This window comes from Somniosus microcephalus, chromosome 9 (assembly GCF_052327205.1).
Source record: "Somniosus microcephalus isolate GS21.2 chromosome 9, FLI_Smic_1.0, whole genome shotgun sequence".
NCBI lineage: Eukaryota > Metazoa > Chordata > Chondrichthyes > Squaliformes > Somniosidae > Somniosus > Somniosus microcephalus.
Window position 1 is genome coordinate 137,996,171 of NC_140995.1, and position 24,931 is coordinate 138,021,101.

At 47.1% G+C, this 24,931-nt stretch overlaps 1 protein-coding gene across 12 annotated transcripts in view; it reads left to right on the plus strand.

Moving 5' to 3' along the window:
- Positions 1–24,931, plus strand: part of tbc1d32 (TBC1 domain family, member 32) — a 404,895-nt gene that overhangs the window by 343,203 nt on the left and 36,761 nt on the right. For 6 of the 12 annotated variants that reach the window (XR_015079553.1, XM_085997302.1, XM_085997303.1 and 3 more), the window contains 2 exons: positions 11,725–11,879; positions 14,019–14,159. Coding sequence is in view for 8 of the 12 variants with exons in the window: in XM_085997302.1 (XP_085853428.1) it covers positions 11,725–11,879; positions 14,019–14,159 (296 nt within the window). In the remaining 4 variants the exon portion in view is untranslated. Of the gene's footprint in view, positions 1–262; positions 324–11,724; positions 11,880–14,018; positions 14,160–24,931 lie in introns of those variants that run through there. The other 6 variants (XR_015079556.1, XR_015079554.1, XR_015079555.1 and 3 more) reach the window with 2 other exon arrangements.

Consider the following 24,931-nt stretch of genomic DNA (forward strand, 5'->3'; position numbering starts at 1 on the left):
TAGTTTAACTCTAGCCCATCTAAATTCCCTGCTGGATATTTCAGTTACATGTAAATAATGTGTAAAGCAGAACATGCCAAAAGTAGCTTTATGCATTGAAATGAAATCCTACAGCTAAATAAAATATACTTTTGAATAGGTTTGGAACCAGTAGTTGAGGCAAAGAAGACCTCTAATAGACAAAAGAAAGCAGAGAAAGCAAAGACTGAAGGAAAACACGCCGGTACCATTCACTCACCTCACAAGTTATTTATTTTTTCAGTTCATCAAAAGTGGGGAAAGAAACTTGATGGAGAACAGATAGAAAGTTCAGTTTCCGAAACGTGAGTGTTAAAAATTATGGGCACATAAGTGCATTCTAATGAGGGTTTTATGACTAGCTAGCAATGGAATGCAATTTCTGTTTTAACGTAGTTGATCTTTTGTTAACATACAGCTTTTAACCTGGATTTTACAATAATTTGAGGCATATTTAGTGAGGAAAAAGATAATAATCCGCAAACTTTCTACGTGGTGTGCCAAGAGTTAGAAATACTACGAGTAAAAAAAAATATTGGGATGAAAATGCTGAAAATGGTTAGGTGTATATCTAGACCCCAACAATCCTCTATTCTATTACATAGTATCTACAGCACAGAAACAGGCCGTTCGACCCAACAGTTCCATGCCATTGTTTATGCTCCACAAGAGCCTCATCCTACCCTTCTTCACCTACCCCCATCAACATATCCTTTTTTCCCTTTCTCCCTCACCCTTAAATGCATCTATGCTAGTCACCTCAACTAGTTGTGGTAACGAGTTCCACATTCTAACCACTTTCTGGGTAAAGAAGTTTCTCTTGAATTCTCTATTGGATTTATTAGTGACTATCTTATATTTATGGCTAGGTGTATATCTGGACCCCAACAATCCTCTGTTCTATTACAATAATTCTGACGAAAGATCATTAACCTGAAACGTTGGACTAGATTTTCAGGGAGCCGTCAGGCGGGGTTTCAGGCGTGTGAGGGGGGAAAATCCTGACTTTGGGGGTCCCGACACCATCCCGCCCAAAACCCCGCCCCACGTAAGTTTCAGGGGCGGCGGGTACCTGCCCCACACTGGGACCCGCCGAAACCAGGCGGGAAGGGATTAGTGCCAATTAACTGCCTGAGTTAACAGGCAGTTTTTAGCCTAATCCCCATTTTGAGGGGTTTCGTGTGGGTTTCCCGACGGCTCCAAACCACGCCAGGTTAGAGCAGCGGGCCGTCGGGTTGAAGGAGTTGGAGGGGTCGCAATGTCGGCGCTCAGGTGAGTGATGGGTGCATGAGTGTAAAGGTAAGTGTGTTTGGTGTGTCTAAAGTGTGTAAAGAACTTTTACTTACCTTTACTTACCTTAACAGCCTTTCTTCCTGTAGCCGTCGGGAGCGCAGCACTCAGCCGGAACTGAAAGCTGAACGGCTGCGATCTATCAAAAGTGACAGCCTTCAGCTTTTAGTGCTGCTGAGATTTCTAAATGAGTCTGCGCAGAAAGACTCATCTTAGAAATCAGACTGTCAGTGTTTGACAGCTTCAAATAGCTGTAAAACACTGATATTTTATCTGTCAGAAATCTTGACAGATGAAATTGCAGTCTGTGACGTCACCTGTTGCCGGGTGGCCCTTAATTGGCCTGCTGAGCCCGCTGGGCGGGCTCAACAAGGTCAATCAAGGGAAAATCACGCGGATTGGCCGGACGTCGAAGTAGGCGGGTCAGAATCCCAAAAGGGGAAGTCCCGCCTTCTTCCCGACAGGTTCAACAAAATCGACCCCGTTAGCTCTCTCCACAGATGCTGCCTGACCTGCTGCGTATTTCCAACATTTTCTGTTTATATTTTATATTTATGGCCCCTAGTTCTGGTCTCCCCCGCAAGTGGAAACATCTTCTCTACGTCTACCCTATCAAAACCTTTCATAATCTTAAAGACATCTATTAGGTCACCCCTCAGTCTTCTCTTCTATAGAGAAAACAGCCCCAGTCTGCTCAATCTTCTGTGATAGGCATAACCTCTCAATTCTGGTATCATCCTAGTAAATCTTTTTTGTACATTTACCAGTGCTTCTGTAGCCTTTTTATAATATGGAGACCAGAACTGGTCAGCATAATCCAAGTGTGATCTAACTAACCAAGGTTCTATACAAGTTTAACATAACTTATCTGCTTTTCAATTCTATCCCTCTACTATTTTTATGGCCTTATTAACCTGCATCGCTACTTTTAGTGATTTGTGTATCTGTACCCCCAAATCCCTCTGCTGCTCTACCCCATTTAGACACATATGTGGCCTCCTTATTCTTCCTACCAAAATGTACCACCTCATACTTGCCAATTACACATCTATTCTGAAAGTTTATTAATGTCATAGGGAGAAAAATTCGGTTGCTTTGTGCCTCCCGTTAACGCCCTCTTAGGGCGCTAACGGGGCGCAAAGCAACTAGGGCACACGCCACCAATGCCTCCCGCGAAATTTAGTGGAAGGTTAGCTGCGGCGATAACCGTTAGCGCCCCGTGGCGCTGCGCCGCCGGTGATGACATCATCGCTATGTCTGACAGGGTCGGGGGGCTACCTGCGGCTGGGGCGGCGCTAATTAAAGGTGAAGTGCCAGGCGGCACCTGCCCCCATTGCCGTCCCCGGCCTCCTCCGCAGCCCACCTACGGGGTGCCGGCTGCGCTCCATGAGCCCAACACTCCTCAAGTGCCGGGCTCTTTTGCCGGCACTGTGATCCCTGGTGGCCCAGCTGGGGTCTGGGTCGCGCTGCGCTAGGCCCCTCCCATTTAAGAAGGGGAGGAAGGCCTGTAATACCGCGGCACCCCATAGCTTCCCTCCTGGGGTGCTACCGATGAATTTCGGCCGCGGTGGTGCTAATTTTTTCGGGGCGCTAAAAGTAGCGCCCCGGCGAAGTCAGTGCCCCAAAGGGGGCCACGACTCAATTTTCCCCCATAGAGTCCTAACGGCACAGAAGGAGACCCTTCGGCCCATCGAGTCTGTACTGATTCTCTGTAGAGCAATCCAGCTAGTCCCATTCCCCCGCTCTATCCCCGTAGACCTGCAAGTTTATTTCCCTCAATTGCCTATCCAGTCTCCCCTTGAAAACATTGAGTGTCTCCGCTTCCACCACTTCCGTCGGCAGTGATTTCCAGGTCATTACCACTCATTGCATAAAAAAGTTTTTCCTCACGTCCCCCCTGTATCTCTTGCCCAAAACCTTAAAGCTGTATCCCCTAGTCCTTGTACCATCAACTAGTGGGAACAGCGTTTCCCCATCTAGCTTATCCAACCCCGTCATAATCTTGTACACCTCTATCAAATCACCCCTCAACCTGCTTTGCTCTAATGAAAACAAATTCAGCATCTCCAACCTGTCCTTGTAGCTAATATTCCCCATCCCCGGAACCATTCTGGTAAATCTCCTCTGCACCCTCTCGGGGGCCTTCACATCCTTCCTAAAGTGTGGTGACCAGAACTGGACGCAATACTCCAGTTGTGGCCTAACCAGCGCTTTATAAAGATTCAGCATAACTTCTCTACTTTTGTACTCAATAACTCTATTTATGAAACCCAAGATCCCATATGCTTTGCTAACCACTTTCTCAATATGTCCTGCCACCTTCAGGGACCTATGCACATTCACTCCCAGGTCCCTCTGTCCCTGCACACTCTTTAAAACTGTGCCATTAAGTGTATATTACCTCTCCCTGTTCCTTCTGCCAAAATGCATCACCTCACACTTCTCTGTATTAAATTCCATCTGCCACTTGTCTGCCCATTCTGCTAGCCTTTCTATGTCCTGTTGTAGTCGATTGATATCATCATTACTGTTTGCCACACCCCTAAGTTTGGTGTCATCGGCAAATTTAGAAATTCTACTCTGTATTCCAATATCCAGGTCATATCAAAAAAAGTAGTCGCCCCAACACTGACCCTTGGGAACACCACTGTCTACCATCCTCCAGCCTGAAAAACAGCCATTTACCACAACTCGCTGTTTTCTGTCCGTAAGCCAATTCCTTATCCAAGCTGCCACTGACCCATCTATTCCATGAGCCTCAATTTTTGTTAACCAGACTTCTATGTGGCACTTTGTCAAATGCCTTCCGAAAATCCATGTAGACAACATCAGTTGCATTCCCTTCATCAATTCTCTCTGTTACTTCATCAAAAAATTCAATTAGATTAGTCAAACACGATTTGCCTTTTACAAATCCGTGTTGGCTCTCCTTAATTAGCTTAAACCTCTCCAAGTGCCTGTTAATTTTTCCTTGATTATTGTTTCTAAAACTTTACCCTCCACTGATGTTAAACTGACCGGCCTGTAGTTACTAGGATTGTCCTTACACCCTTTCTTGAACAATGGTGACACATTTGCCACTTTCCAATCCTCAGGCACCTCCCCCGCATCTAGGGAAGAATAGAAAATTATGGCAAGCCCTTCCGCTGTCTCCTCCCCCAATTCCCTTAGCAACCTGGGATGCAAGCCATCTGGACCAGACGACTTGTCCACCCTAAGCATACCCAGCCTTTCTAGTACATCCTGTCTATCAATTTTTGCCCCTTTTCCACTTCTACCGATATTTTGTCAGCATGCACCTCCTTAGTAAACACGGATACAAAGTACTCATAGAGGTGCAGGGCAAGGCTAGAATACTCAAAGGGCTGGAGTTTGCCAATGGGGAGCTTTTGGAGGTGGGACTCCCACTTGTCAGGTTTTAGTCCTGCCTCCATCGACTTCTGGCCAAACCACGCTATTTTCCCTTGATTGACCTTGTTAAACCCGTCCAGCGGGCTTAGCAGGCCAATTAAGGGAAAGCCGGTTACAGAGAACATCAGCGTATGACATTTCATCTGTCAAAAAATTTTGACAGATGAATTGTCATCGTTTGACAGCTCTGTGAAGCTGTCAAACACTGACATTCTCTGTAGTTTGATGAGTTCTTGTATTCAAGACTCATTGAATCTCTTTCTTTAGCAGAAATTAGATGGTTGTTGCATTGGAGAATGCAGCAGCCAACTGTCATCTCTGCCGCGGAGATGTGAGACTCTCCGCATCCCCAACGAATTGAAGCCTGCAGGAAGAAACAAAGGTAAGTAAACTTTTTCTAACACTTTCCACTTACCTCATATACTCACCTCTCCACACTTGCACCCATCACTTACCTTCACAGCGCACTTTTGCACCACTCTGACCCCCGCAAACCCACTGCGCGCCTCAGTGACCCTGGCGGGGTTCGCAGCCTTCGGGAAGCCCGCACTTGTGTGGGTAAAATGGGGATGATCCTCTTATCTGCCTGTTAAGTGCCTGTAATCCCCTTCCCGCCTCCAAGGAGATGGGACCCGGCGCGGGTCGGCTACCCGCCTCCTGGCAAGATGGCACGGAGGCGGGTTGGGGGCGGGATGGGCACCCACCCCCAGATTCTGCTATTTTCCCGGCAGTCTCGCCTCCATACTCGCCTCCCCAGGGCTGGCAAGATCGCGCCCTAAGCATATAACATCTTCTTTGTCTCTAATAGGCCCCACCCCGCCTCTTACTTCCTGATTACTGTTTACATACTGGTAGATTTTTGGGTTCCATTTTATGTTAACTGCCATTCTACTCTCATTCTCTCGTTGCCAATCTTATTTTCATCTTCACATCTCCTCTCAACTGTTTGTATTTGGTCTGGTTCTCCCTTGAAGAATTCACCTGACATGCATCATACACCCTCTTTTTTTGTTTCATCATCTTCTCTATCTCCCTCGTCATCCAAGGAGCCCTTGCTTTGGTTCCCTTACCCATCCCTCTTGTTGGAATGTACCTAGCCTGTGCTTGGAAGATCCCCTCCTTAAAGATCACCCATTGTTCTGTTACAATTTTTCCTGTCAGGCTTTGGTTCCATTTTACCCTGGCTAGATCCTTTCACATCCCATTGAAGTTAGCCCTTTTCCAGTTTAGAAGTTCCACTCTAGATTGTTCCTTGCTCCTCTTCATTGCTAATCTAAATCTTATGATACGATGATCACTCGTACCCAAGTGTTCTCCCAGAGACACTTGGTCGACCTGGCCCACCTCATTCCCCAGCACCAGATCCAGCAATGCCTCCTTCCTAGTTGGGCCAAGAACATATTAGTCAAGGAAATTCTCCTGAACACATTTCAGAAATTCCTCCCCGTCCTTTCCCTTTACCCTAGCATTATCCCAATCGATATTTGGGTAATTAAAGTCCCCCAATATCACCACTCTATTGCTCTGGATTCTGGATTCTGTCCTTGTCATCTCAAGAACATCCTCCCTTTCCAACACTACAATGTCTTCCTTAATCAGCACTGCCACCCTACCTCCCTTTTTTCCTTCCCTATCTTTTCTGAACACCTTGTACCCTTGAATATTAAGTGCCCAGTCCTCACCGTTTTTAAGCCACGTTTCCATTCTTGCCACAACCTCATATTGCCACACAGCTAATTGTGCTTGTAGCTCACCAACCTTATTCAACACACTTTGTGCGTTTACGTACATGCATTCTAAACCCATTTTGAATTTTTCGTTGTCTTTCTTAGTCTGCTCCTATTTAATATGGTACTACTTACGCCTCTAGTATTACTTTCTTCTCTAGTACTATTCAAAACACTCGCCTCTGCTGACGTCTCTTATCCAGCTTCATTTAAGGGCTGCTTGCTGCCTTGGCTCATTCCACTGGTTTTTGGTCAATGCTGCACCACCTCCAAGCTGTTATCTCCTTGAAGAATGGCCAGCTCCAAGGCAAGGGCCTCCCCGAGGTTCTCGGATGAGGCGCTGGGTATGCTGGTTGAGGGGACGAGAGCTAGCAGGGAGGTGCTCTTCCCCTCATCTGTGAGGAAGAGGCCTCCCAAAGAAACCAAGGCTGTGTGAGTCCAGCTGGCAAGGGATATAACCTCCAGATCAATGTGCAGATTGGGTGATTGTTTCTGTTTATTGATGAAATGCCATCCCTGTGGGAATGTATTAAAATTAGGTGATGGCAAACTGTTGGCGTGATGGCATCTGTTATTTCGGCTTAAGCAGCTCCACATTGCGGGCTCCACGACATTTGTGTGGTCAGGTTGGTGGTCAGAATATGAAAGGAGTCCATTTTCTATCATGTGTTAAGAAGGAGCCAAGCACATGTGCCACAATGAGCAACCTATGCAAATCTGGCCAGGATGAGTGCATTCCTTGCACAACGTGCTTCCTTGCGCTGACGCCTTCTGCACTGTGCAGCATCAGGTGGGTGAGCAGGAGGTTGGGGCTGCTGTTGCTGCTGAGCTGCCTGGTTCTGCTGCTGCTGTGGCTGCTCTTCATCCGAATCTAGGTACATGGTGAAAGGAAATAAATGGTTCCCATGCTGCTGGCAGATGCCTCCATTGGGGAAGCGCTCAGTCCAAGCGGGGAGAGGGTCTTCCAAGGAGGTCCCACAGTTGAGAGATAGAAGCTGCAGCACCTCTGACTTCGGTAGGCCTGCTAAAAGTGCTGAAAGACCTTTGGAACAAAAGTTCTGCCGCCTGCAATTGCTCCCTGATGAAAGCTCTGTTTTAATGGTGGAGCTGCAACTTGTCAACCCGCCAGGATTAGCTGACGTGGTTTAGGAGGGTCATGCAACACGCTGAAAATATGGTAAAATAACGAAGGCCTGTCAAAATAGGATTATAGAGGCCCTTAACTACTATTTAAGGGTATTAACTACCTCTCCCGACTGATGGAGGCGGGACTGAATCGCACCCATGAAACCCGCCACTGGCAAAATTGCGGGGAGGCGCATTCCGAACCCACCCTCAGTTTTTGCCATTTTGCTAACTGTCCCGCCTCCAAACCCACCTCCTCGGGGCTGGGAAAATCGCCCCCAACGTATTCAAGATTCATCAAACCTCTTTCTTTAGCAGAAATTAGATGGTTGTTGCATCGGAGAATGCAGCAGCCATCTGTCGGGCTGGATTTTCATTGGGCCGTGGAGTCGGAATTGGAGGCATGTGGGGGTTTAAAATCCCAAAATCGGGGATCCCGACCCCATCCTGCCCCAACCCGCCTCCATGCCAGTTTCAAAGGAGGCGGATGCCCGCCCCACACTGAGACCCGCCTCCCTGAGGCGGGAAGGGGATTAGTGCCAATTAACTGCCTGTTAACCAGTAGTTAACAGGCAGTTTTTAGCCTAATCCCTATTTTCATTGTTGAAATGTGGGATTCCCGACGGCTCCAAACCACGCCAAGTTAGCGAGGCAGGCCTTCGGGATGAAGGGCTTGGAGGGGTCAAGATGTCCGGTGTTCAGGTGAGTGATGGGTGCATGAGTGCAGAGGTAAGTGTGTTTGGTCTGTGTGAAGTGTTTAAAGAAGTTCTACTAACCTTTACTTACCTTTACAGCCTTCCTTCCTTCAGGTCTCGGGAGTCCCTCATCTCACCGGCACAGAAAGCAGAATGGCCGCCAGCTGTCAAAATCTGCAGCCTCTGCTTTCTGTTCCGGGGAGATCTCTAAATCATCCTGAGAGGAAGGAATTAACCTGGAGTACAGATTGTCAGTGTTTGACAGCTTCAAACAGCTGTGAAACGCTGATATTTCATCTGTCAAAAGGTCTTGACAGATGAAATTTCAATCTGTGACGTCACCTGTTGCCGGGTGGCCCTTAATTGGCCTGCTGAGCCCGCTAGGCGGGCTCAACAAGATCAATCAAGACATAATTGCGTGGGTTGGCTAGAACTCGATGGAGGCAGGACTACAACCCCAAAATTTGTAAACCCGCCTCCTCAATGAAAATCCAGCCCTTCATCTCTGCCGGTGAGATGCAAGACTCTCCCATCATCAACTGTTGAAGCCTGCTGGAAGAAACAAAGGTAAGTAAACATTTTCCATCACTTTCCACTCGCCTCACATACTTACCTCTTCACACTTGCAGCCATCACTTACCTTCACAGCGCACTTTTGGACCCCTCCGACCCCCACAGAGCCACTGCTCGCCTCGGTGACTCTGGCGGGGTTTCTCGACATCGGGAAGCCCGTGCCTCTGTTGGAAAAATGGGGATAATCCTCTTAACTGCCTGTTAACCCCCAGATTCTGCCATTTTCCTGGCAGTCCCGCCTCCCCAGGGCTGGCAAGATCGCGCCCAAAGTTTTCTTCAGAAAAAGAGAGAAATATAATATAGCAAGGTTTATACAACTAGTAGGGACAAGACTGACTTATTAGTGAGATACAAAAAATCTTATCCTTCCTTGTTCTCCACATATGAGTGCATATTCCATCACCCAGAAGAAAAAACATTTTTGACACAATCTCTTTTCAAAACTTCATGCCATGTTCAGACCACCTTGGTCATATGTTGATTCCCATCCATGTTGTTTAGAGTGCTTTTATTCTGTACCACACTTCTTCTTCTTGCATAATTGACAGCAGTCCTTGCAACAGCCACTACACACAAGTAAAACCTTTTGCATAGTCTGTTTAATTACTGTATTTTTGACAATTTCCTCCTGTGCAGAAAGTTTACTGTGGGTTGTCTTGGGCTTACAGCAAACTTTCAATCTGCAAGTCATCAATGCTGAGTTACGTCGAAGGGTCATCGACCTGAAACGTTAACTCTGTTTCTCCACGACGCTGCCTGAACTGCTGAGTAGTTTCACATTTTCTGTTGTTATTTCAGATTTCCAGCATCTGCAGTATTTTGCTATTGAGTTATGTCTTCCTGTTTTCGTTTTTTTGATATTGGTTGACCAAGTTTACCTCTGTAGGCGGGACTTCTGGTTATATCATTCCACCTCTGGATGTTGGCAGTACCTAACCGTTTTCAGATCTCCATAGATTGACATAGATCTTCCACAGTCACCAACACTCAGTGCTTGTGTTGTCTGTTGATGCTGCATAAATTGAAGTGTGAAGTCTGCTCCACGTAAAGAAAAAACACTTCATTTAGTAGAAGGAAATTCTTTCTGGTAAGGAGAGGCTCGGTCAATCTTTTGCACAAAAAAATTCTTGAATTTCCGGTTTATCTGAAGAGCATTCCCCCGTGTCACAAAGAATTGAGTATAGATGAAGCCTTTTTGCATAAAATCCAGAAAGATAAGACTGGGTGAGCCATATTCCACGTTGGCTGAAAAAAATTAGCTGGTATCAGGATCCTTTAGGACTCACATAAATTTCCTCTGGCTCATCCTCATAGTTCTGCCTTCCCATTGATGCCACTTGACAGTAGAGCAAAGAAAATGATGAAAGCATCAATCTTTGATCAAATCACAGTCAATATAAATATCAGCTGCAGCATCTTCAAAAATAATTTTCTCATATTTACAATTTGCCGCGAACAGAAAAATAATATAAACCCAGACTCTGTGTTCAAACAAAAAAAACTTGATTCACACACAATGTGGCTGTTAAAACCAGAAATAATATCCTTTGCACAGGTCGTTCATCCAAAATCCCCTTTGTTCTGCTGTGCAAAATGATCACATTAAATTCATAAATCTAGTAATATAAAGGAAATACTTGATATAATGGATGTGATACCATGTTTATCACACTTTTGACACCTATTGAGCTCACTCGCAAGTCATGAAACCAGCTTCAAGAGTGTAATAAATATGCCATCATACTCATCAGTACTCCATTATGTTGCATACACAGACCATTCAATATTAATTTGACTTTTTTATATGCAACCTATGATGCTACTTTAATGGTCATTTCTGTCACCACATACAAAATTGCTCCTAGCTCCAAAGGGAATTCAGCTGTTTTACTTGTAACTTTGAGAAATGCATACTATATCAGAACCTAATATGCCAAGTTCGAAATTACTTTTATTGACTGGCACCAATAAGCTTCCATTTTCTTTTTTTTAAAGCTCTTCTTTGCATTATGTTCTCCCTAAACTATGTAAGAATTATAGTCAAGAGACCTGCTGCCACGTCTCTGCTTGTGACGTTCTCAGTTGACAGAGAGGTGCCTCTCATTTTTCCTCCCCAGTGTAGTGAAGCACTTAGCCTCCACTCCTAATTTTGCTGCGATCAGAAATTGACCAGTGAGGAGATCACAAGTTGAAACCTATGCCTTACCACTTCATGACATTGTGTGCTGGTTCTTCAGCACGCTGAGGCACTATCCTCATCCTGCCTCAAACCATTTCGTCTCAGCATTTCTCTGGTTGCTCCGCCTGCACACTTCTGTATGTTTTTTCTAAAGGAAAATCTGGCATTAACTACTGAAGGTTTTTTATTACATTCCAGATGGCAAGTTTTTGAAGAGACTGAGGTAGATTTCCCTTCCACCCCCCGAGCGGACTTCAGGTAGCAGGCCGGCAGGAGGCCCGATCCATTTTGTGGGCTGGGCTCATTGGCATCGTGCCGGTGGGCTGCAGGACAGGGCTAGGGTAGTATAGTGGTTATGTTAGTGGACTAGTATCAGTACCGTACATTGTAGGTGAAAACCGTAAAATGGGTACATTCTACTTCTGGACAAGAAAAACATGCAGGTTATAATCAATGCATTATTTAAGCAAACATTTATCTTTTATGTGCCTTATTATTTAAGCTGCTAAATATTTACCAGATTTTTCACCTCCGCTATATAAAGATGATGTAAAAATATACATTCTGTAGAGCTATGTAACATCGTTGCTCTGCACTTAAGGAGATGCGAGACCTGAATTCAAATTCAGTGATGGAAACATAACAGGAAAAATGTGTTTAAAAAAATTGATTTATGCTGTCAGATTTCCTTGACTGCAGCTTACAGGCTGTCTACAGGGAGGTTATGTTGGGCATGACTGGTTTGCATCCACTGCATTTTTGATAATGTCAGGGGATGGAGAGAGAGCTCTAAAATTTCTGCAACAATTTTCGAACCTTCTCGTCTCTGCATTTCTCTGGCTGCCCCGCCTGCATGCTTCTGTATGTTTTTCTGATGGAAAATCTGGCATTAACTACCAAAGATATTTTATTACATTCCAGATGGCAAGTTTTTGAAGAGACTGGGGTAGATTTCCCCACCCCGAGCAGACTTTTGGCAGCAGGCCAGCAGGAGGCCCGGTCCATTTTGAGGGCTGGGCTCATTGGCATCATGCCGCTGAGCATCAGGACAGGGGTAGGGTTATGTTAATGGGTTATGTTAATGGACTAGTAACCCAGAGGTTTATAATGGTCATTCTCATCATTGCATTTGAGAATTTGAATTCAGTATAAAAAATAGTGCTGACTTCCCTCCGGTACAGAGATGAGCTCCTAATAGAGGGCTTGAGTAGAACTAGGAACCCGTCTTCACTATTAAGGTTAATCTGACCCAAGAAACTGCATTGGAGTCAAAATGTAATCTGGACACACTTCCTCCAATGAGCCTGCTATGGAGGAAAATGCAACCTTTACTATCAAGGCATGAATAATGGCTGCTTGGATGAGATACTGGAGGTTGACTAGCACCCATATCCCAGCAACAAGTCAGAGGTAATTTTTACTTTGCCCTGTTTCAGGCCAGCATGGGCAGGATTATCGGGCTGCACATGGGAAGTCACTGGTGAGAGACCCGAGCCGTTTTGAGGGTCAAGTCTCATTTGTTTAATGGTAGCGCACTGCCGGCGTTGAACCAGATGGTATTTGAAAATTGCATCAGAATCTTACAGTTAGCATTGGACCTGATTTGCATATTATAAATAGGCTCCAGTGTAAAACAGGCTGCCCATGGGAAGGTCCCAATGAAAATATAGGTGGCCGGGTGGGAACAAGGTAGTTCTGAGCTGCAATTTTCGGGATGCTATACCTTATTCCCACCAGGCGGAGATGCCTAAAATTGGGGTCAGTGTCTATGGGAGATAGTGAGATAAAAAAGAAAGAGCTACTGTATGTAATGACAAGACATATATTAATGTTAAATTGTACAGAGGAAAAGAAAATGATATCTACAAATGGTATGTCTTCATTTATGGTGCTCTGTAAGAACCATTTGTTGAAAACTGCTTCTGCTATTTTCACAGTTTATCCATTAATGTGTCACTTAGTGGTAGCACAGGAGGGGGCTGTAGGATTCCAGTGATCTTCCATCATTTTTATTTACTGGCTAAAAAAGACTTCTGGCTGCCCATCAGTGTTTTTCTCTTCCTTGTAAATAATGTTACCTTGTAGTTTCCAATACACCTGGGTGATCCTTTGGAACCTCTGGATTATTGTCTGCCAAAATAACACAATTCTTCCTGACATATTTGCTTACTTATGTGAGCACTACCACAAAGTTTCCTTTATTGTCTTCAGACAAACGGCATAGTTCTGCCTGGTATATGTCCAAGTTGAGTCATATTAGAATTTAGAAGATGATGTTTAGATGTAATAAGTTGGGTAGGACAAAACAAAGTTATTAATCATAGTCATTTGGTCAATAGATACTGTGGTTGTGATCAGTATTTTAGGATGGGTGGGGGGGGGGCGTTGCCTAGCTGAAGTAACTTTAAAATGTATTTTACTCCCTTTTTATCTACTCCTAGCAAGCAGTGCTACTTTGAAGGTGACACAGAAATCTCCCACAATGACCTTCCCCCCAGTTTTTTCCTCCCTTCCTCTGCTCAGTCTGCACAGAGAACAACAGGAACTGGATGTGTGGGGAGATTTTTTTTAAATGGTGGGGTAGTGAGGATAGTTGTTTCTTTGAAAGGGATTGTGATAGCATGAATCCATTTAGGACCATGAGGTATGCCTTTTTTTTAATTGATGGAAGTGGGATACCAGTGCAGCAGAAAGGCCCCATCATTTTTATAGCCTCACATATCCCAATGTTACTCCAAAATGATTACACTTAGACGTTATTTGCAATTGATTTCCGAATACGTTCTGAATTTTAAGCTCGCTGAAAGATAATTGTTTCTGTCTGAGGTCTCAAATATAAAATGGCTTGATTATATTATGGCAGAACGAAGAATGTGAAAATTAATCAAGATATCCTTGTGGATAATGTATATGATAGGTTGTCCAGAAGAAGGACACCACTTGAATTTTTCTTCAAAGTTCACTCATGTTCTAATTTTGTTTTTGCTGTCACCTTGGCAGATCCATCTTTCTGTGGAAAATGCAGAGTCCGGTATCCATCCTGTGTATTCTTGCACAACTTACTACATTGAGATGTTACTGAAGAGAGAGGTGCCACTTGTCTTCTCAGCATTCCGCATGTCAGGCTTCACTCCTTCACAGGTGAAATGTTAATTTAAAGAAAATGCATGTATGTGAAGAGTTTCATGCTATGACTGGAAGATTAATCGATGTAACTCTTTTTATGATAATTTTAATGACCTGTGGGCTGTAGTCACACTTTCAGAAATAGACTCAAATTTATTTTTGCACGTTAATGATATTTCTAAAGATCTGTGTTTTGTAGCAGTATATATGTGTGGGTATTTGGTATAAAATTAGTACATCTGTTACCATATTTCTAGTGACTCATGATAAGTCATGGAAGATATGATTGTTCTAATCTTAGAATTTTTTTCCTAATTTGAACACATTTTTGAGATAATGATAATATTAGTCCCGGTGGTATAGGGCCTCACAAAATTGGGGCTAATGTTTATGACACTTTCTGTGATAGCACAGGTACTAAAATCAGGCATGTAAGGTCGTTCACTTTGCCTGACTCTCAAAATCGGAGCAATTATTTTCAGTCAAAGTTTGCTATCAATCTCTTATCTTTCTGTTAACATAAAATGTATATTCCAAATCACAAAGTTTATCTCCTGAAATGCAATTGTTCTATCAGTCAGAGCAGAAAAAGATTTCAGTGGCGACAAATATATTGGGTGGTGTTAACAGTCTCACATGCAAGGAATGCATATTGGAAATTTGGGTACCCCACCCACCATGGATGCTTGTCCCTCAAAATATGGAAATTTACCTCATTGTGGTTTAAAAAATAGTGGCTACAATTCAAATGTTTTTAAGCAGATAAATGATTGATTAATTGATTAAATTTATATTGTGTCTTGCATGACCTCAGGACATCCCAAAGCGCTTCACAACCAATGAAGTACTTTGAAGTGTAGTCACTGTCGGAAATACGGCAGCCAATTTGCGCACAACAAGGTCCCACAAACAGCAATGAGATAATGACCAGATAATCTCTGCCGAACAACATCCCTCTAACAGCAATAAGACAAATGACCAGCTAATTTATTTTTCTTTTGGAGTTATTGGTTAGGAAAGGAATATTGGCCAGGATACTACACTTCTTTGAATCGTGTCAAGTTAACATCCACCTGAACCACCAGAACAGGCAGATAAGATTTCTGTTCAGTGTCTCAACTGCAGTCCAGCACCTCTGCCAATACTGTACTCCTTCAGTACTGCACCAAAATGTCAGCCGAGATTGAGAGTTCAAACCCTGGTACAGAGCTTGAACTCTCAACTTTTTGACCCAGAGATGAGGGGCTCAATTTTTATTTCCAAGGCAGGTTGGAGTCAGGTTGCGTGGTGGGCGGGTTCCAGAGCCGCTTCCGGAAGGATCAGCTGCTGATGTCCGATTTTGATTTAATCAGCTTGTTGATTTCATTGGGGTGTGCTGGCCGGTCCAATGAGTGTGATTGGGTCAGCTGGCCGCCTCTGATGACGTCACCATAACAGCTGGTTTTAAAGCTGCCATTCAGCCTAAGCCTTTCTCTTCTGCATTCTGATACTCAGTGTTATTGCTCCATTCACAATTACTTCTTCCAGAGGCAAGGCAGCTCCTCGATTTAATGATGAGTCCCTCCATGCTCTTGTGGATGCTGTAAGAGGGCGCAGGTAGATTCTCTTCCCTCCTGATGGCCGGAGGAAGCCTCCTCAGCAGACCAAGGCAGCCTGGCTGCGCATTGCTGAGGAGATCAGTGCAAGATCCATTTGTTCACGCTCCTGGATCCAGTGCCGAAAACTGTTTAATGATCTTGTGCGAACATCAAAAGTGAATATCCTATCACACTTACCTTCAATCTGCTTCCCTTCTCTTCTCATCACCAGCACTCTGCATTGTAAGCCTGCTCCCCCACATACCACCTTATCCTTACTTGCACCCTTACCTATCCATCTCTGTATCTGCACTGAAACACTTCAGCATCCTGCCTATGCACCCCTTAGACTTGCTCTCACTGTTATGCAATGACAGCAACTAACAACGCACAGGGAGCTAGCTTCCTTTTGGCACCTCACCCCTTCTTAGTCTCCCTCAAAGGTTCTATGGTAGGATTTGTCACACTCACTCCATCACTGTGGTTGAAACTCCGCTTGTATCCCTCCTTGCAGGAAAAGATAGCCCACAATAAGATGGAGAGAGCACTGACTGGAGGAGATACACCAACCCTAGCAACGTTGAAAAGTGCTGAGGAGGCTGCATACAAAATTGTTGGAGGTGGCAAGGACCTGGAAGTGGGAGATGGAAAGGCTGGCTACCGCCATGGAGGAAATAAGTCACCAGAGTCAGGAAAACATGGTGACTGTTCAAAATAGATCGTCATCTCTGGAGGAGAGATGGGCAGCTATTGAGCAGAGAGACCAGAGCTTCATGGACGTCCTTGTGATGAGGTCTGCCAATACAGATACGGATCCTCATGGCCTCCCCCTGATGTGCAGCCAGGTGCTCTCCAGCCACTTGCCAGCACTGAGGTGCGGTTGACCCATGAGAGGGATGTTGTTGGCAGGACACAAGGAAGTGTGGGCTCCTCTCCAAGCACTCACACGACCATGCCACTGCGGAGCCCTTGGTCAGAGACCTACTTTGCAGAGACAACTGAGATGGCCGTTTCAGCCCCTGCACAGCCGCAGGAAGAGCAGACTGTTGAATAGCCCTCCCAGGCATCCAAACCCAGAGGACGCCCACCAAAGGCATGTAAACTGGCACAGCATCCTAGTCAGCAAGATGCCTCTACATCTGCAGAAGCCACAGGGGAAGCACGCGTAAGAGAAAGATTAAGCACTAGTCACAAGGGGACTCACGTGGGTATTTTGTCTTTTTTTTCTGACTGTTATTGGTTTGTGATGCTTTTGTCATGTGGTAAAGAAAAATTATGGCAAACAATTGATTGTGTGGCCTATGTGTTCTGGGAAATGGCAATTGCACATTGAGGGCTCGGCGACTTGGTTTTGTAATGCTGATAGTGAAAGTTATAGGAAATAACCAGGTATAGCAAAGATGATGTATGACAGTGGACTAATGTTGCCTACAATTACAGAGCCATATGGTAGCCACCTATGGTTGAAGAGTAAGCTTATGCGAATGTGGCATGGCTGTGTGCATCCCCTGCTTGACAGGCAACAGTGAACTGGAGGGATGCTGCATTGGTCACAACAGGGCACCCCTCATCCTCCTCCTCTTCCCAGGAAGATCTGCGCTGAGTCATGCAGCTGCTGCTCTTCCCATTAAGAGGATCAGGATGAGAGGACATAAATTTTTCCCATCCCATTGCTATAGATTTCATTTGAGGCAACAAGCTTGCAAGCGCATAGTCAAAGTGGGCTGAAATTATTCCATTCAGGTCACACTGCAGATGGGTGTCAGCTTGAACAGTCACAAGGTCAGTAGATGTGCAAAATCTTATCCCATACCTACAACAGCAAAGTTGATGCATTTGAATGTCAGCTATGTTTCAGGGGCGCTTTTAAAGTGCACCACCAATGACTACAAATCATGTCCTCCAGCAACTCATCTCCTTGAAGCTGGCCTGTTTCTGACAAGACGGGAAACAGGAGCCAGAAGTACAAAAATTGGAAACCACTATCAAAATAGGATAGCAAGGCAGTTAACAGGCTCTTAACTGCCTTAACTACCTGTCCCACCGGTTCCAATCGGGTCAGTTTGGGAGCGGCTGAACAGACACTCAAGAAAATCGGGTGGAGGCGGGTTGGGTGTCTGAAGCCATTTTTTCCGAATTTCACAACAGACCCGCCTCCTCAGGACTGTTACATTCAACTCCATTTATCCACCATTGGCACTCATCCCAATCATCATGCAAGGTGATACATGTGTCTTGTAGTCACCCTCATCGAATGTACTACATCCATCGGGTGAATACTTCAAATTGACTTACTCACAGGTCTGTTTTTTTGCCACTTTTAGGAGAAGAATGCGCAATACACACGGGTGAGGAGCAGGACTGGAGGTGGGCCACCACAAATAGTCTAGCTCACAGATGCCGAGGAGGATACCCTGGAGATAAGTGGCACATCTGCTTTCCTCTCAGTCAGAGATGGAGAGACAGGGAGCTTGCAGATAGCTGGTGACATAATTACAAATATCTCTGACTTCATTTCATCAGTGACTGAACTATGAGAAGACTGAGTATGGTGATTGTCAAGATTGTGATTTTGCCACAACTAAATCATATCCCTTTTGTCTTCCAGGGCCTTCACACATACAGCAAGTGTCATAGGAATCCATGAGAATGATTCCTCAGAGGACTGCATTCCTTCTGAGGGTGCACCTTCACAGTACCTACAGCCATGCAGCAGTGCAGATACTCACACTCCATTGGGTCCACTTAGACAGTTAATTGATTCACACCTCACAAATAAGCAGGAGCAGACACTGGTGGCAGGGACAGCTGTAGAGAGTCTACGTCAGGGGATGCAATCCACTCCAAGCTCTGCTCAGCTAGACACAGATGCTGATCCCTAGGGGCTATTGTTGAAAAGGAGAAAAAGAGGTGCATCCGTAACTTAGCCAGGCACTGATAGACGTGCCATGCGCACTCGCCATAATAGTGGAGAGATGGAGGAGTCTAACTCGATCGTTAATGGATTGGTGGCACAGGGAATTGCGAGAATGTCTGCCATGGAGAGAGTGGCCGCCTCCATAGAGCTTTAAACACTGTTCTCAAATGAGTCTATGCAGGCCTTGACCACGGCCATGCAGGAGATGTCTGCCGCCTTAAATAGGATGACAGATGCCCTTATCTTTGGCCTTAAAACGTGTCAATGGCCTTCAAGCTGGTCTGCAGCAGGGTGGTAGGAGTCATGTGGCACTGGCCAAGGAGAGGGATGATGGCGAAAGAGGACATGGAAGTGGGAACTCTATTCAAAGCGCTCTCACTTCTCACCCGTTGCACCCCCGCCCCCCACCAGCCTTGTATCCAACATGCTGACTCATCTCCCGATAGCCGTGTCTACCCCTGCCCATGTGCAGGTGGAGCAGTCTTTGACAGGGCACTCAGGGGCTCCAAAGCCCAAAGGGCATAGGCCAAAAGCAACTCAACAGTCAGGGCAGGGATCTACTGAAGCCACACAGAATGTACCACGTAGAAGCGGTAGGAAGCATAAGTTGAAGAAATTGTAATTCACCAAGGATATGCACCTGGGTGTTTGACAAAATGTAATGTTGTTCAGTTTTTTTTTATACTACCACATAAAATGTAATGATTAGCACCACTTCCACGTCGTCACCATTATTGCATCCTGCGGGCCAACTTGCCCTTTCACTTGTTTCATGATGAATGTCAATACATGACAGGACCCATTGGGCAGATGAACAATGGGTGGATGAGTGGTTGAAGGACTATTTAGTGAAAAGGGGTAGGGGTGGGGGTGGACCGCAGGATTTTATTTGTTATGTTTCTCACTAGGTGAACCTTTGGGATATTAGAGCATCCTGTGCAGCAATGTAAGCAGCTGGCCTGGTGATGGATGCCCCATCTTCATCCTCCTCCTTCTCTTCCTCCTCTATGTTCTTCTCATCCGAAGATGAGTGATGAGCCTCTTTGTCCTCCTCCACCTGCAGTCCTCTCTCCTGTGCACAGCACATCACTGCTGCCATGAATGGTGATGGTCTTCCTCTTCTGATGTGCTATCAAACATATCAAAAATGCCTCTCATCCTGATCTTGTCAATTTGAAATCCTCAAAGGTTGAAAAAAGCTGTATCCTCTCTGCTAAACATGTGCCAGAGGGAACTGAGACAGCAGCTGAAATAAATGAGGTTTTATGCAGATGGGACAATGACAAGTTTAAATACCCACCTGAACTGCTGCTCAAACTCGCCTCCATTTCCCTGGTCAGTTTCCAGAGCCCCTGGAAACCCATGCTGCTCAAGTAAAATTTGCAGCCAAATTAAAAACAATTTAAAAATACCTCATTAACGTCTCCTAAGGACATAAATTGCGCCAATAACTACCCACCCATATCCAATTAGGAAACCCCCGACTTTGGCAAGTAGGTTTCTCGCCGGCATCCAGATACGCCTCGATTAAACTCGGAAGTGGGCGTGTTGGAGCCAGGTTGCACTCCCACTCCAAAAAATCAAAAAGTTTACCTCCCAACCCACCCATTCTTGGAGGTTAAAATTCCCCTCAAGTATTGTGGGAAATTAATTTTTCTCAGACTGACATATATGTAAATGATCTATACTTAGACTTAGGCCGCGATTTCGCCGACCGAGGTGGGTCCAGAGCAGCCGGGGTCGGTGTCACGGTCCCAGCCCGCTGCCTACTGCAGCCCACATTCTCCAAGCGATTTTACGTTGATGGGGCTTGTTAAGCCCGCCCTGCGAGGTTCCCGGACAATTAAAAGGAAGTGGGTCTGATGACATCATTTGATGACACGTCATCAGCCGGTTTCCTTAAAGGGGCCATGTCCAAATTGATTTTGACAGTTCTGCTGTCAGTGTTTTACAGCATTGAGGTGCTGCAAACACTGATGAGCACTGCACAAAGGTGCACAGCTGCACCCAGGCTCCCTCCATATGCTTATGGAGAGATTCACAGCACGCAGGGAGGTTCTCTTCCCTTCCCATGGGCGGAAGAGACCTCCCCAGGAGATCAACGCAGCCTGGTTGCACATTGCACAGGAGGGCACAAGCAGGGATGTTATCAGGAGGACTAGGCTGCAGTGGTGCAAGCCTTTCAATGATCTCAGTAGATCACGAAACATTACTGCCAAGCCACACTCAACCTCATCCTGCTGTGCCACTCATCACATCCACATCACTCTGCCTTCCCTAATCTACTCCTGCACATCCTTATTCACACCAACTTACCTTGCACCTCCACCCCATCCCTCTCTATCGACATTAACTTCCCCATTTCACTAGCCACCCCTCACACTCGCCCTCATCCTACTGCAAGCATACCAACTAACAACACACAAGGGTAGGCACTTGGATGGTTAAGCCAATGTTCATGTGAAGTTTCTAGTAATGTGTTGTCAAACATTGAAACCTTTATTTTCAACACTTTGCTTTATTGGACAGATCTGTGCGCACCTTTGGAAGTGGCTTAGTGAGTTGTCGTGAATGGTGAGACATAAGGGTAACCCCCCCCCGGCAATGGTGATGAGTGTGAAAGGAATGGCTTGGGCATTGTAGGGATGCTTTATGATGTTGGTGTGGGGTGGTGCCAACCTGGCGCATCCTGTGGCATCCAGGGTGTACAGCGTCAAGTGAAGTAAATCTGGCAATGGTGAGGCCATCCCTGACATCCTGGGCAGCAATGTGGTCGGGTGCTGATGCCCTCTGTCCTGTGCAGCATCAGTTGATTGCAAAGAAGGCTGGTGTTTTTGTTCTTGCTGCTGGTGTGTCCGGTGATGCTGGCGTTGGGGCTGATCTTGGTGGGATTCTGAGGACCAAGGTGAGATATTTTCAAGGGCAACGATGCTGATGGAATAGATGGCTGGTGAGGTTGAGATGACCGAAGTGATCTGTCAATGGTGAGAGAGGTTGTTCCAATGAGGTGGCACTGGATAGATAGTTTGTTCCAAACACTTGCTAGCTGCAGAAAGCTCTATGTCTTCCAAATGCAGTTATCAACAGTTTCTGAGGTTTGAAAGTGAACAGCTGTAACATGGGATCTTTCATACAAATTTGGCAGCTGTCAGGTCATGAGATAATACAATGCTTAATCCACTCACAACATGCTGAGCTAATGTGTTCCCCGAGCAGCAGATAACCCATGGGGGAGCACGTAAAATTGAAATGTAGGCTTAAAATAACAGTTAATTGGATGTTAACAACCCATTTAATGATGTGAATTGCCTGCCCCGCCACTTGGTGTCAGGTCTGTTCAGCGCCGACAGACCCGACACCTGGGAGACTCGCGTGCAGATGGGTTGACCGCAGGTTCCCTACCTGCTGTCAATCTTTGCTATTTTGACAGCTGACCCGCCTCCGAGCCTGCCCTCTGAACGCCGGCAAAATTCAACCCTTAAAGTTTGCTAATTATACCAACTCGATAGAAGAACAAACTGCCAGGAAGAATGCAGGAGACTACAGGTGAATATTAAAATCTGGTAAGAGGGGGAATTTTACCCCCCAAAAAACAGGTGGGTTTGGGTTTGGTAGGAGGCAAAAGTGTTGAAAGTATGAATCCCGACCCCAATCCTCCCACTTCCAGTTTTAACAGAGGTGGGACGGGGTGTGGGAAACCAACCTGCTCCCAGGAAGCAGGTTGGCGCTTGAAACATGATAATGAGGTTGGAAGCCTCAGAGATAACTGTGGCCAGCCAGGCTTCCCAGGCCTTAGGAATGCCTGCAGCGAGGCGAGGAGAGCCTCGGGGAGCACTTAATGTAGGCCAGGAGGAGCAGGACTGCTTTCTCCCGACCCCCCATGCTCTCCCACCATCAGCGCCCCCCCCTATACAATAGCCCCCTCCCCCCACTCCCATCCTGGCCAGGTATTGCCCCCACATGTTTGGGGATTGGACGCCCCTCCCCAGAGTCAGGGATCGGATCTGCCCACCTGGGGTCGCACTCCCCGCCCCAAACCGGGTTTGGACAACCCCCAGGGTCGGGCATTGGACCTACCTCGTTTTCAACATTCTCCGCCCAACTGAAAGCCAAGCCTGTCCGCCAGGCTGACTTCTAGGCGTGGAACCTGTCGGTGATGTCACAGCACGCTGTGGAGTTAAACTCCAGTGTGCGGGGAGACCTGGGCCTAGAAATTCAGTATAGCCACGTTTGGGGCGCTACAGCATGGCGTTCGCTAACTTTTGCGCCCGGCGCAACTTAGCGCCACCTTCGCCGATATTTAGTTGCATCGCCCCAAGAGGTTGCTGCTGCGCTAAAGCAGGCGATGCACGACTATCATTAGGCGCTAAGCCGGCGCTCCGGGGCGCAGACACCGAAGGCGGGCGCAGCGCAGGTGCGGTGAGCTGCTCATTGAGGGCAGACAGTCAGGCGCCGGTCAGCACTTAAAGGGGGAGGGTGGAATTGCTTGGCTGCCACGCCCTGCACACTGCAGCCCTAAGGCAAGGCCTGAACACTGCTTCTGGAACAGCTCCACGCCCAGGAGAATGGAGAAGGCCAGGGAGAGAGCGCAGCGCTTCGGCGAGGGTGACCTGAGGCTGCTGGTTGGCGCAGTGGACCGCAGGCGCCATATCCTCTTCCCTGAGGGTGGCAGGAGGCCGCTGCCCGCCGAATATCGGAAAGCATGGAGGGATGTGGCAAACGGGGTCACGTCCAACAGCGTGGTTGGCAGGACACCAACCCAGTGCCGGAAAAAATTCAACGACCTCACTCGGGTTGTCAGGGTGAGTACCCTTTCCAGTATCCTCCTCATCCCTGCATGTGCACCTCACTTTATGGCCAAACGGGTCTGAAAGCCCTAATGGCCAGCCCTCATCCAGCAGCTATGGGACTGTCATGAAAAGCACTTGCGCATTCAGGACTTTAGACACTGTCAGGGCTATTCGACCATGGGAGGCAGTGCGGGCAAGATCAGGGTTTGACACGGTCAGGGCTAATCGACCATGGGAGGCAGTGCGGGCAAGATCAGGGCTTAACACTGTACTTAGAGGCGGTCCTTTCTCTTGCAGGCCAAGCTGGCGCATAACAGAAGACAGCAGCGACAGACCGGGGGAGGCCGTCCTGACCTGAAACAGCTGAGCGACCTTGAGCAGCGAGTGGAGCGGATCATGGCAGGCCGGCTGAGTGGCCCTGTCGCCACTGGAGATGCTGACCCTGTTCTGGGTACCAATGGTAAGGTCATCACCTTTTTGACCTCTCCCTTTCCACTTGCGCCTCACACCAGCATCCTTTGCCACTATCGAACCAATGCAGTGCACAGCAGCACTCATGCCTCCCTCGCTGCCACCCTGTCCTCACTCTAAAGCAACTCTTGTGCCTCCCTGCTTTCAGATGGTGACTCGCCAGGTGAGGAGGCGGCCCCTCAAGCTGGCACTGTGTCCGAGTCAGACATAGAGGAGGAGGAAGAGGAAGCCAGCCCATCAGGGACACCCTCAGCCGAGGCAGCCCATGGCCATGATGGTGACACGTCTTCCCTGGAGGGGAGTAGGGGGGAAGGGTCGGAGGATAGTGAAGCTCCGGGGACCAGCGGGCTGCAGCAACGCGGGAGGGGTGGGGAAGCTCGGCGGCCTTCTCCCCAGAGGGTGAGTGCGGCCTCCAGTCCTGCTACGGTGAGCGCAGAGGAGGTGCGGCTCCTAGCGGAAATGGGCACCCAGGCTGAGCGCAGGCACACTGAGCTCATGACTGCAGTGGCAAGGATGCCTGACTCCATAGAGTCACTGGCAAGGAGTGTGCAGGAATTCGGGGCAGCACAGGCCAGGAGTCTGCAGGACGTCGTGGCAGCACAGGCCAGGAGTCTGCAACAGTTCAGTGCAGCACAGGCCAGGAGTCTGCAACAATTCAGTGCAGCACAGGCCAGGAGTCTGCAGGACGTCGCGGCAGCACAGGCTAGGAGTCAGCAGGACTTCGCTGCTTCACAGGCGGCTTCTAGCCAAGTGCTCAGTCGTGCCGTGCATTCACTGGCTGCTGTCATGCAGACACAGACCAGGGCCACACGGGCACTAACTGCTGCCACACTCGCTGGATCGGCCAGGCATCGCCGGGGCACTCGCCGTGCCGCAGCAGCCCAGCAGTCTGTGCCTCAGCAGAATGCTGCACATGCTGCAGTGCTGGCCCGTGCGCGTGCCAATGTATCAGCCGACCAGGGAGTGCCTGTGATCTGTCAGGTTGGCAGCATTCCTGCAGCCAACACTGTCACTCCTCCATTGCAGCTGCCA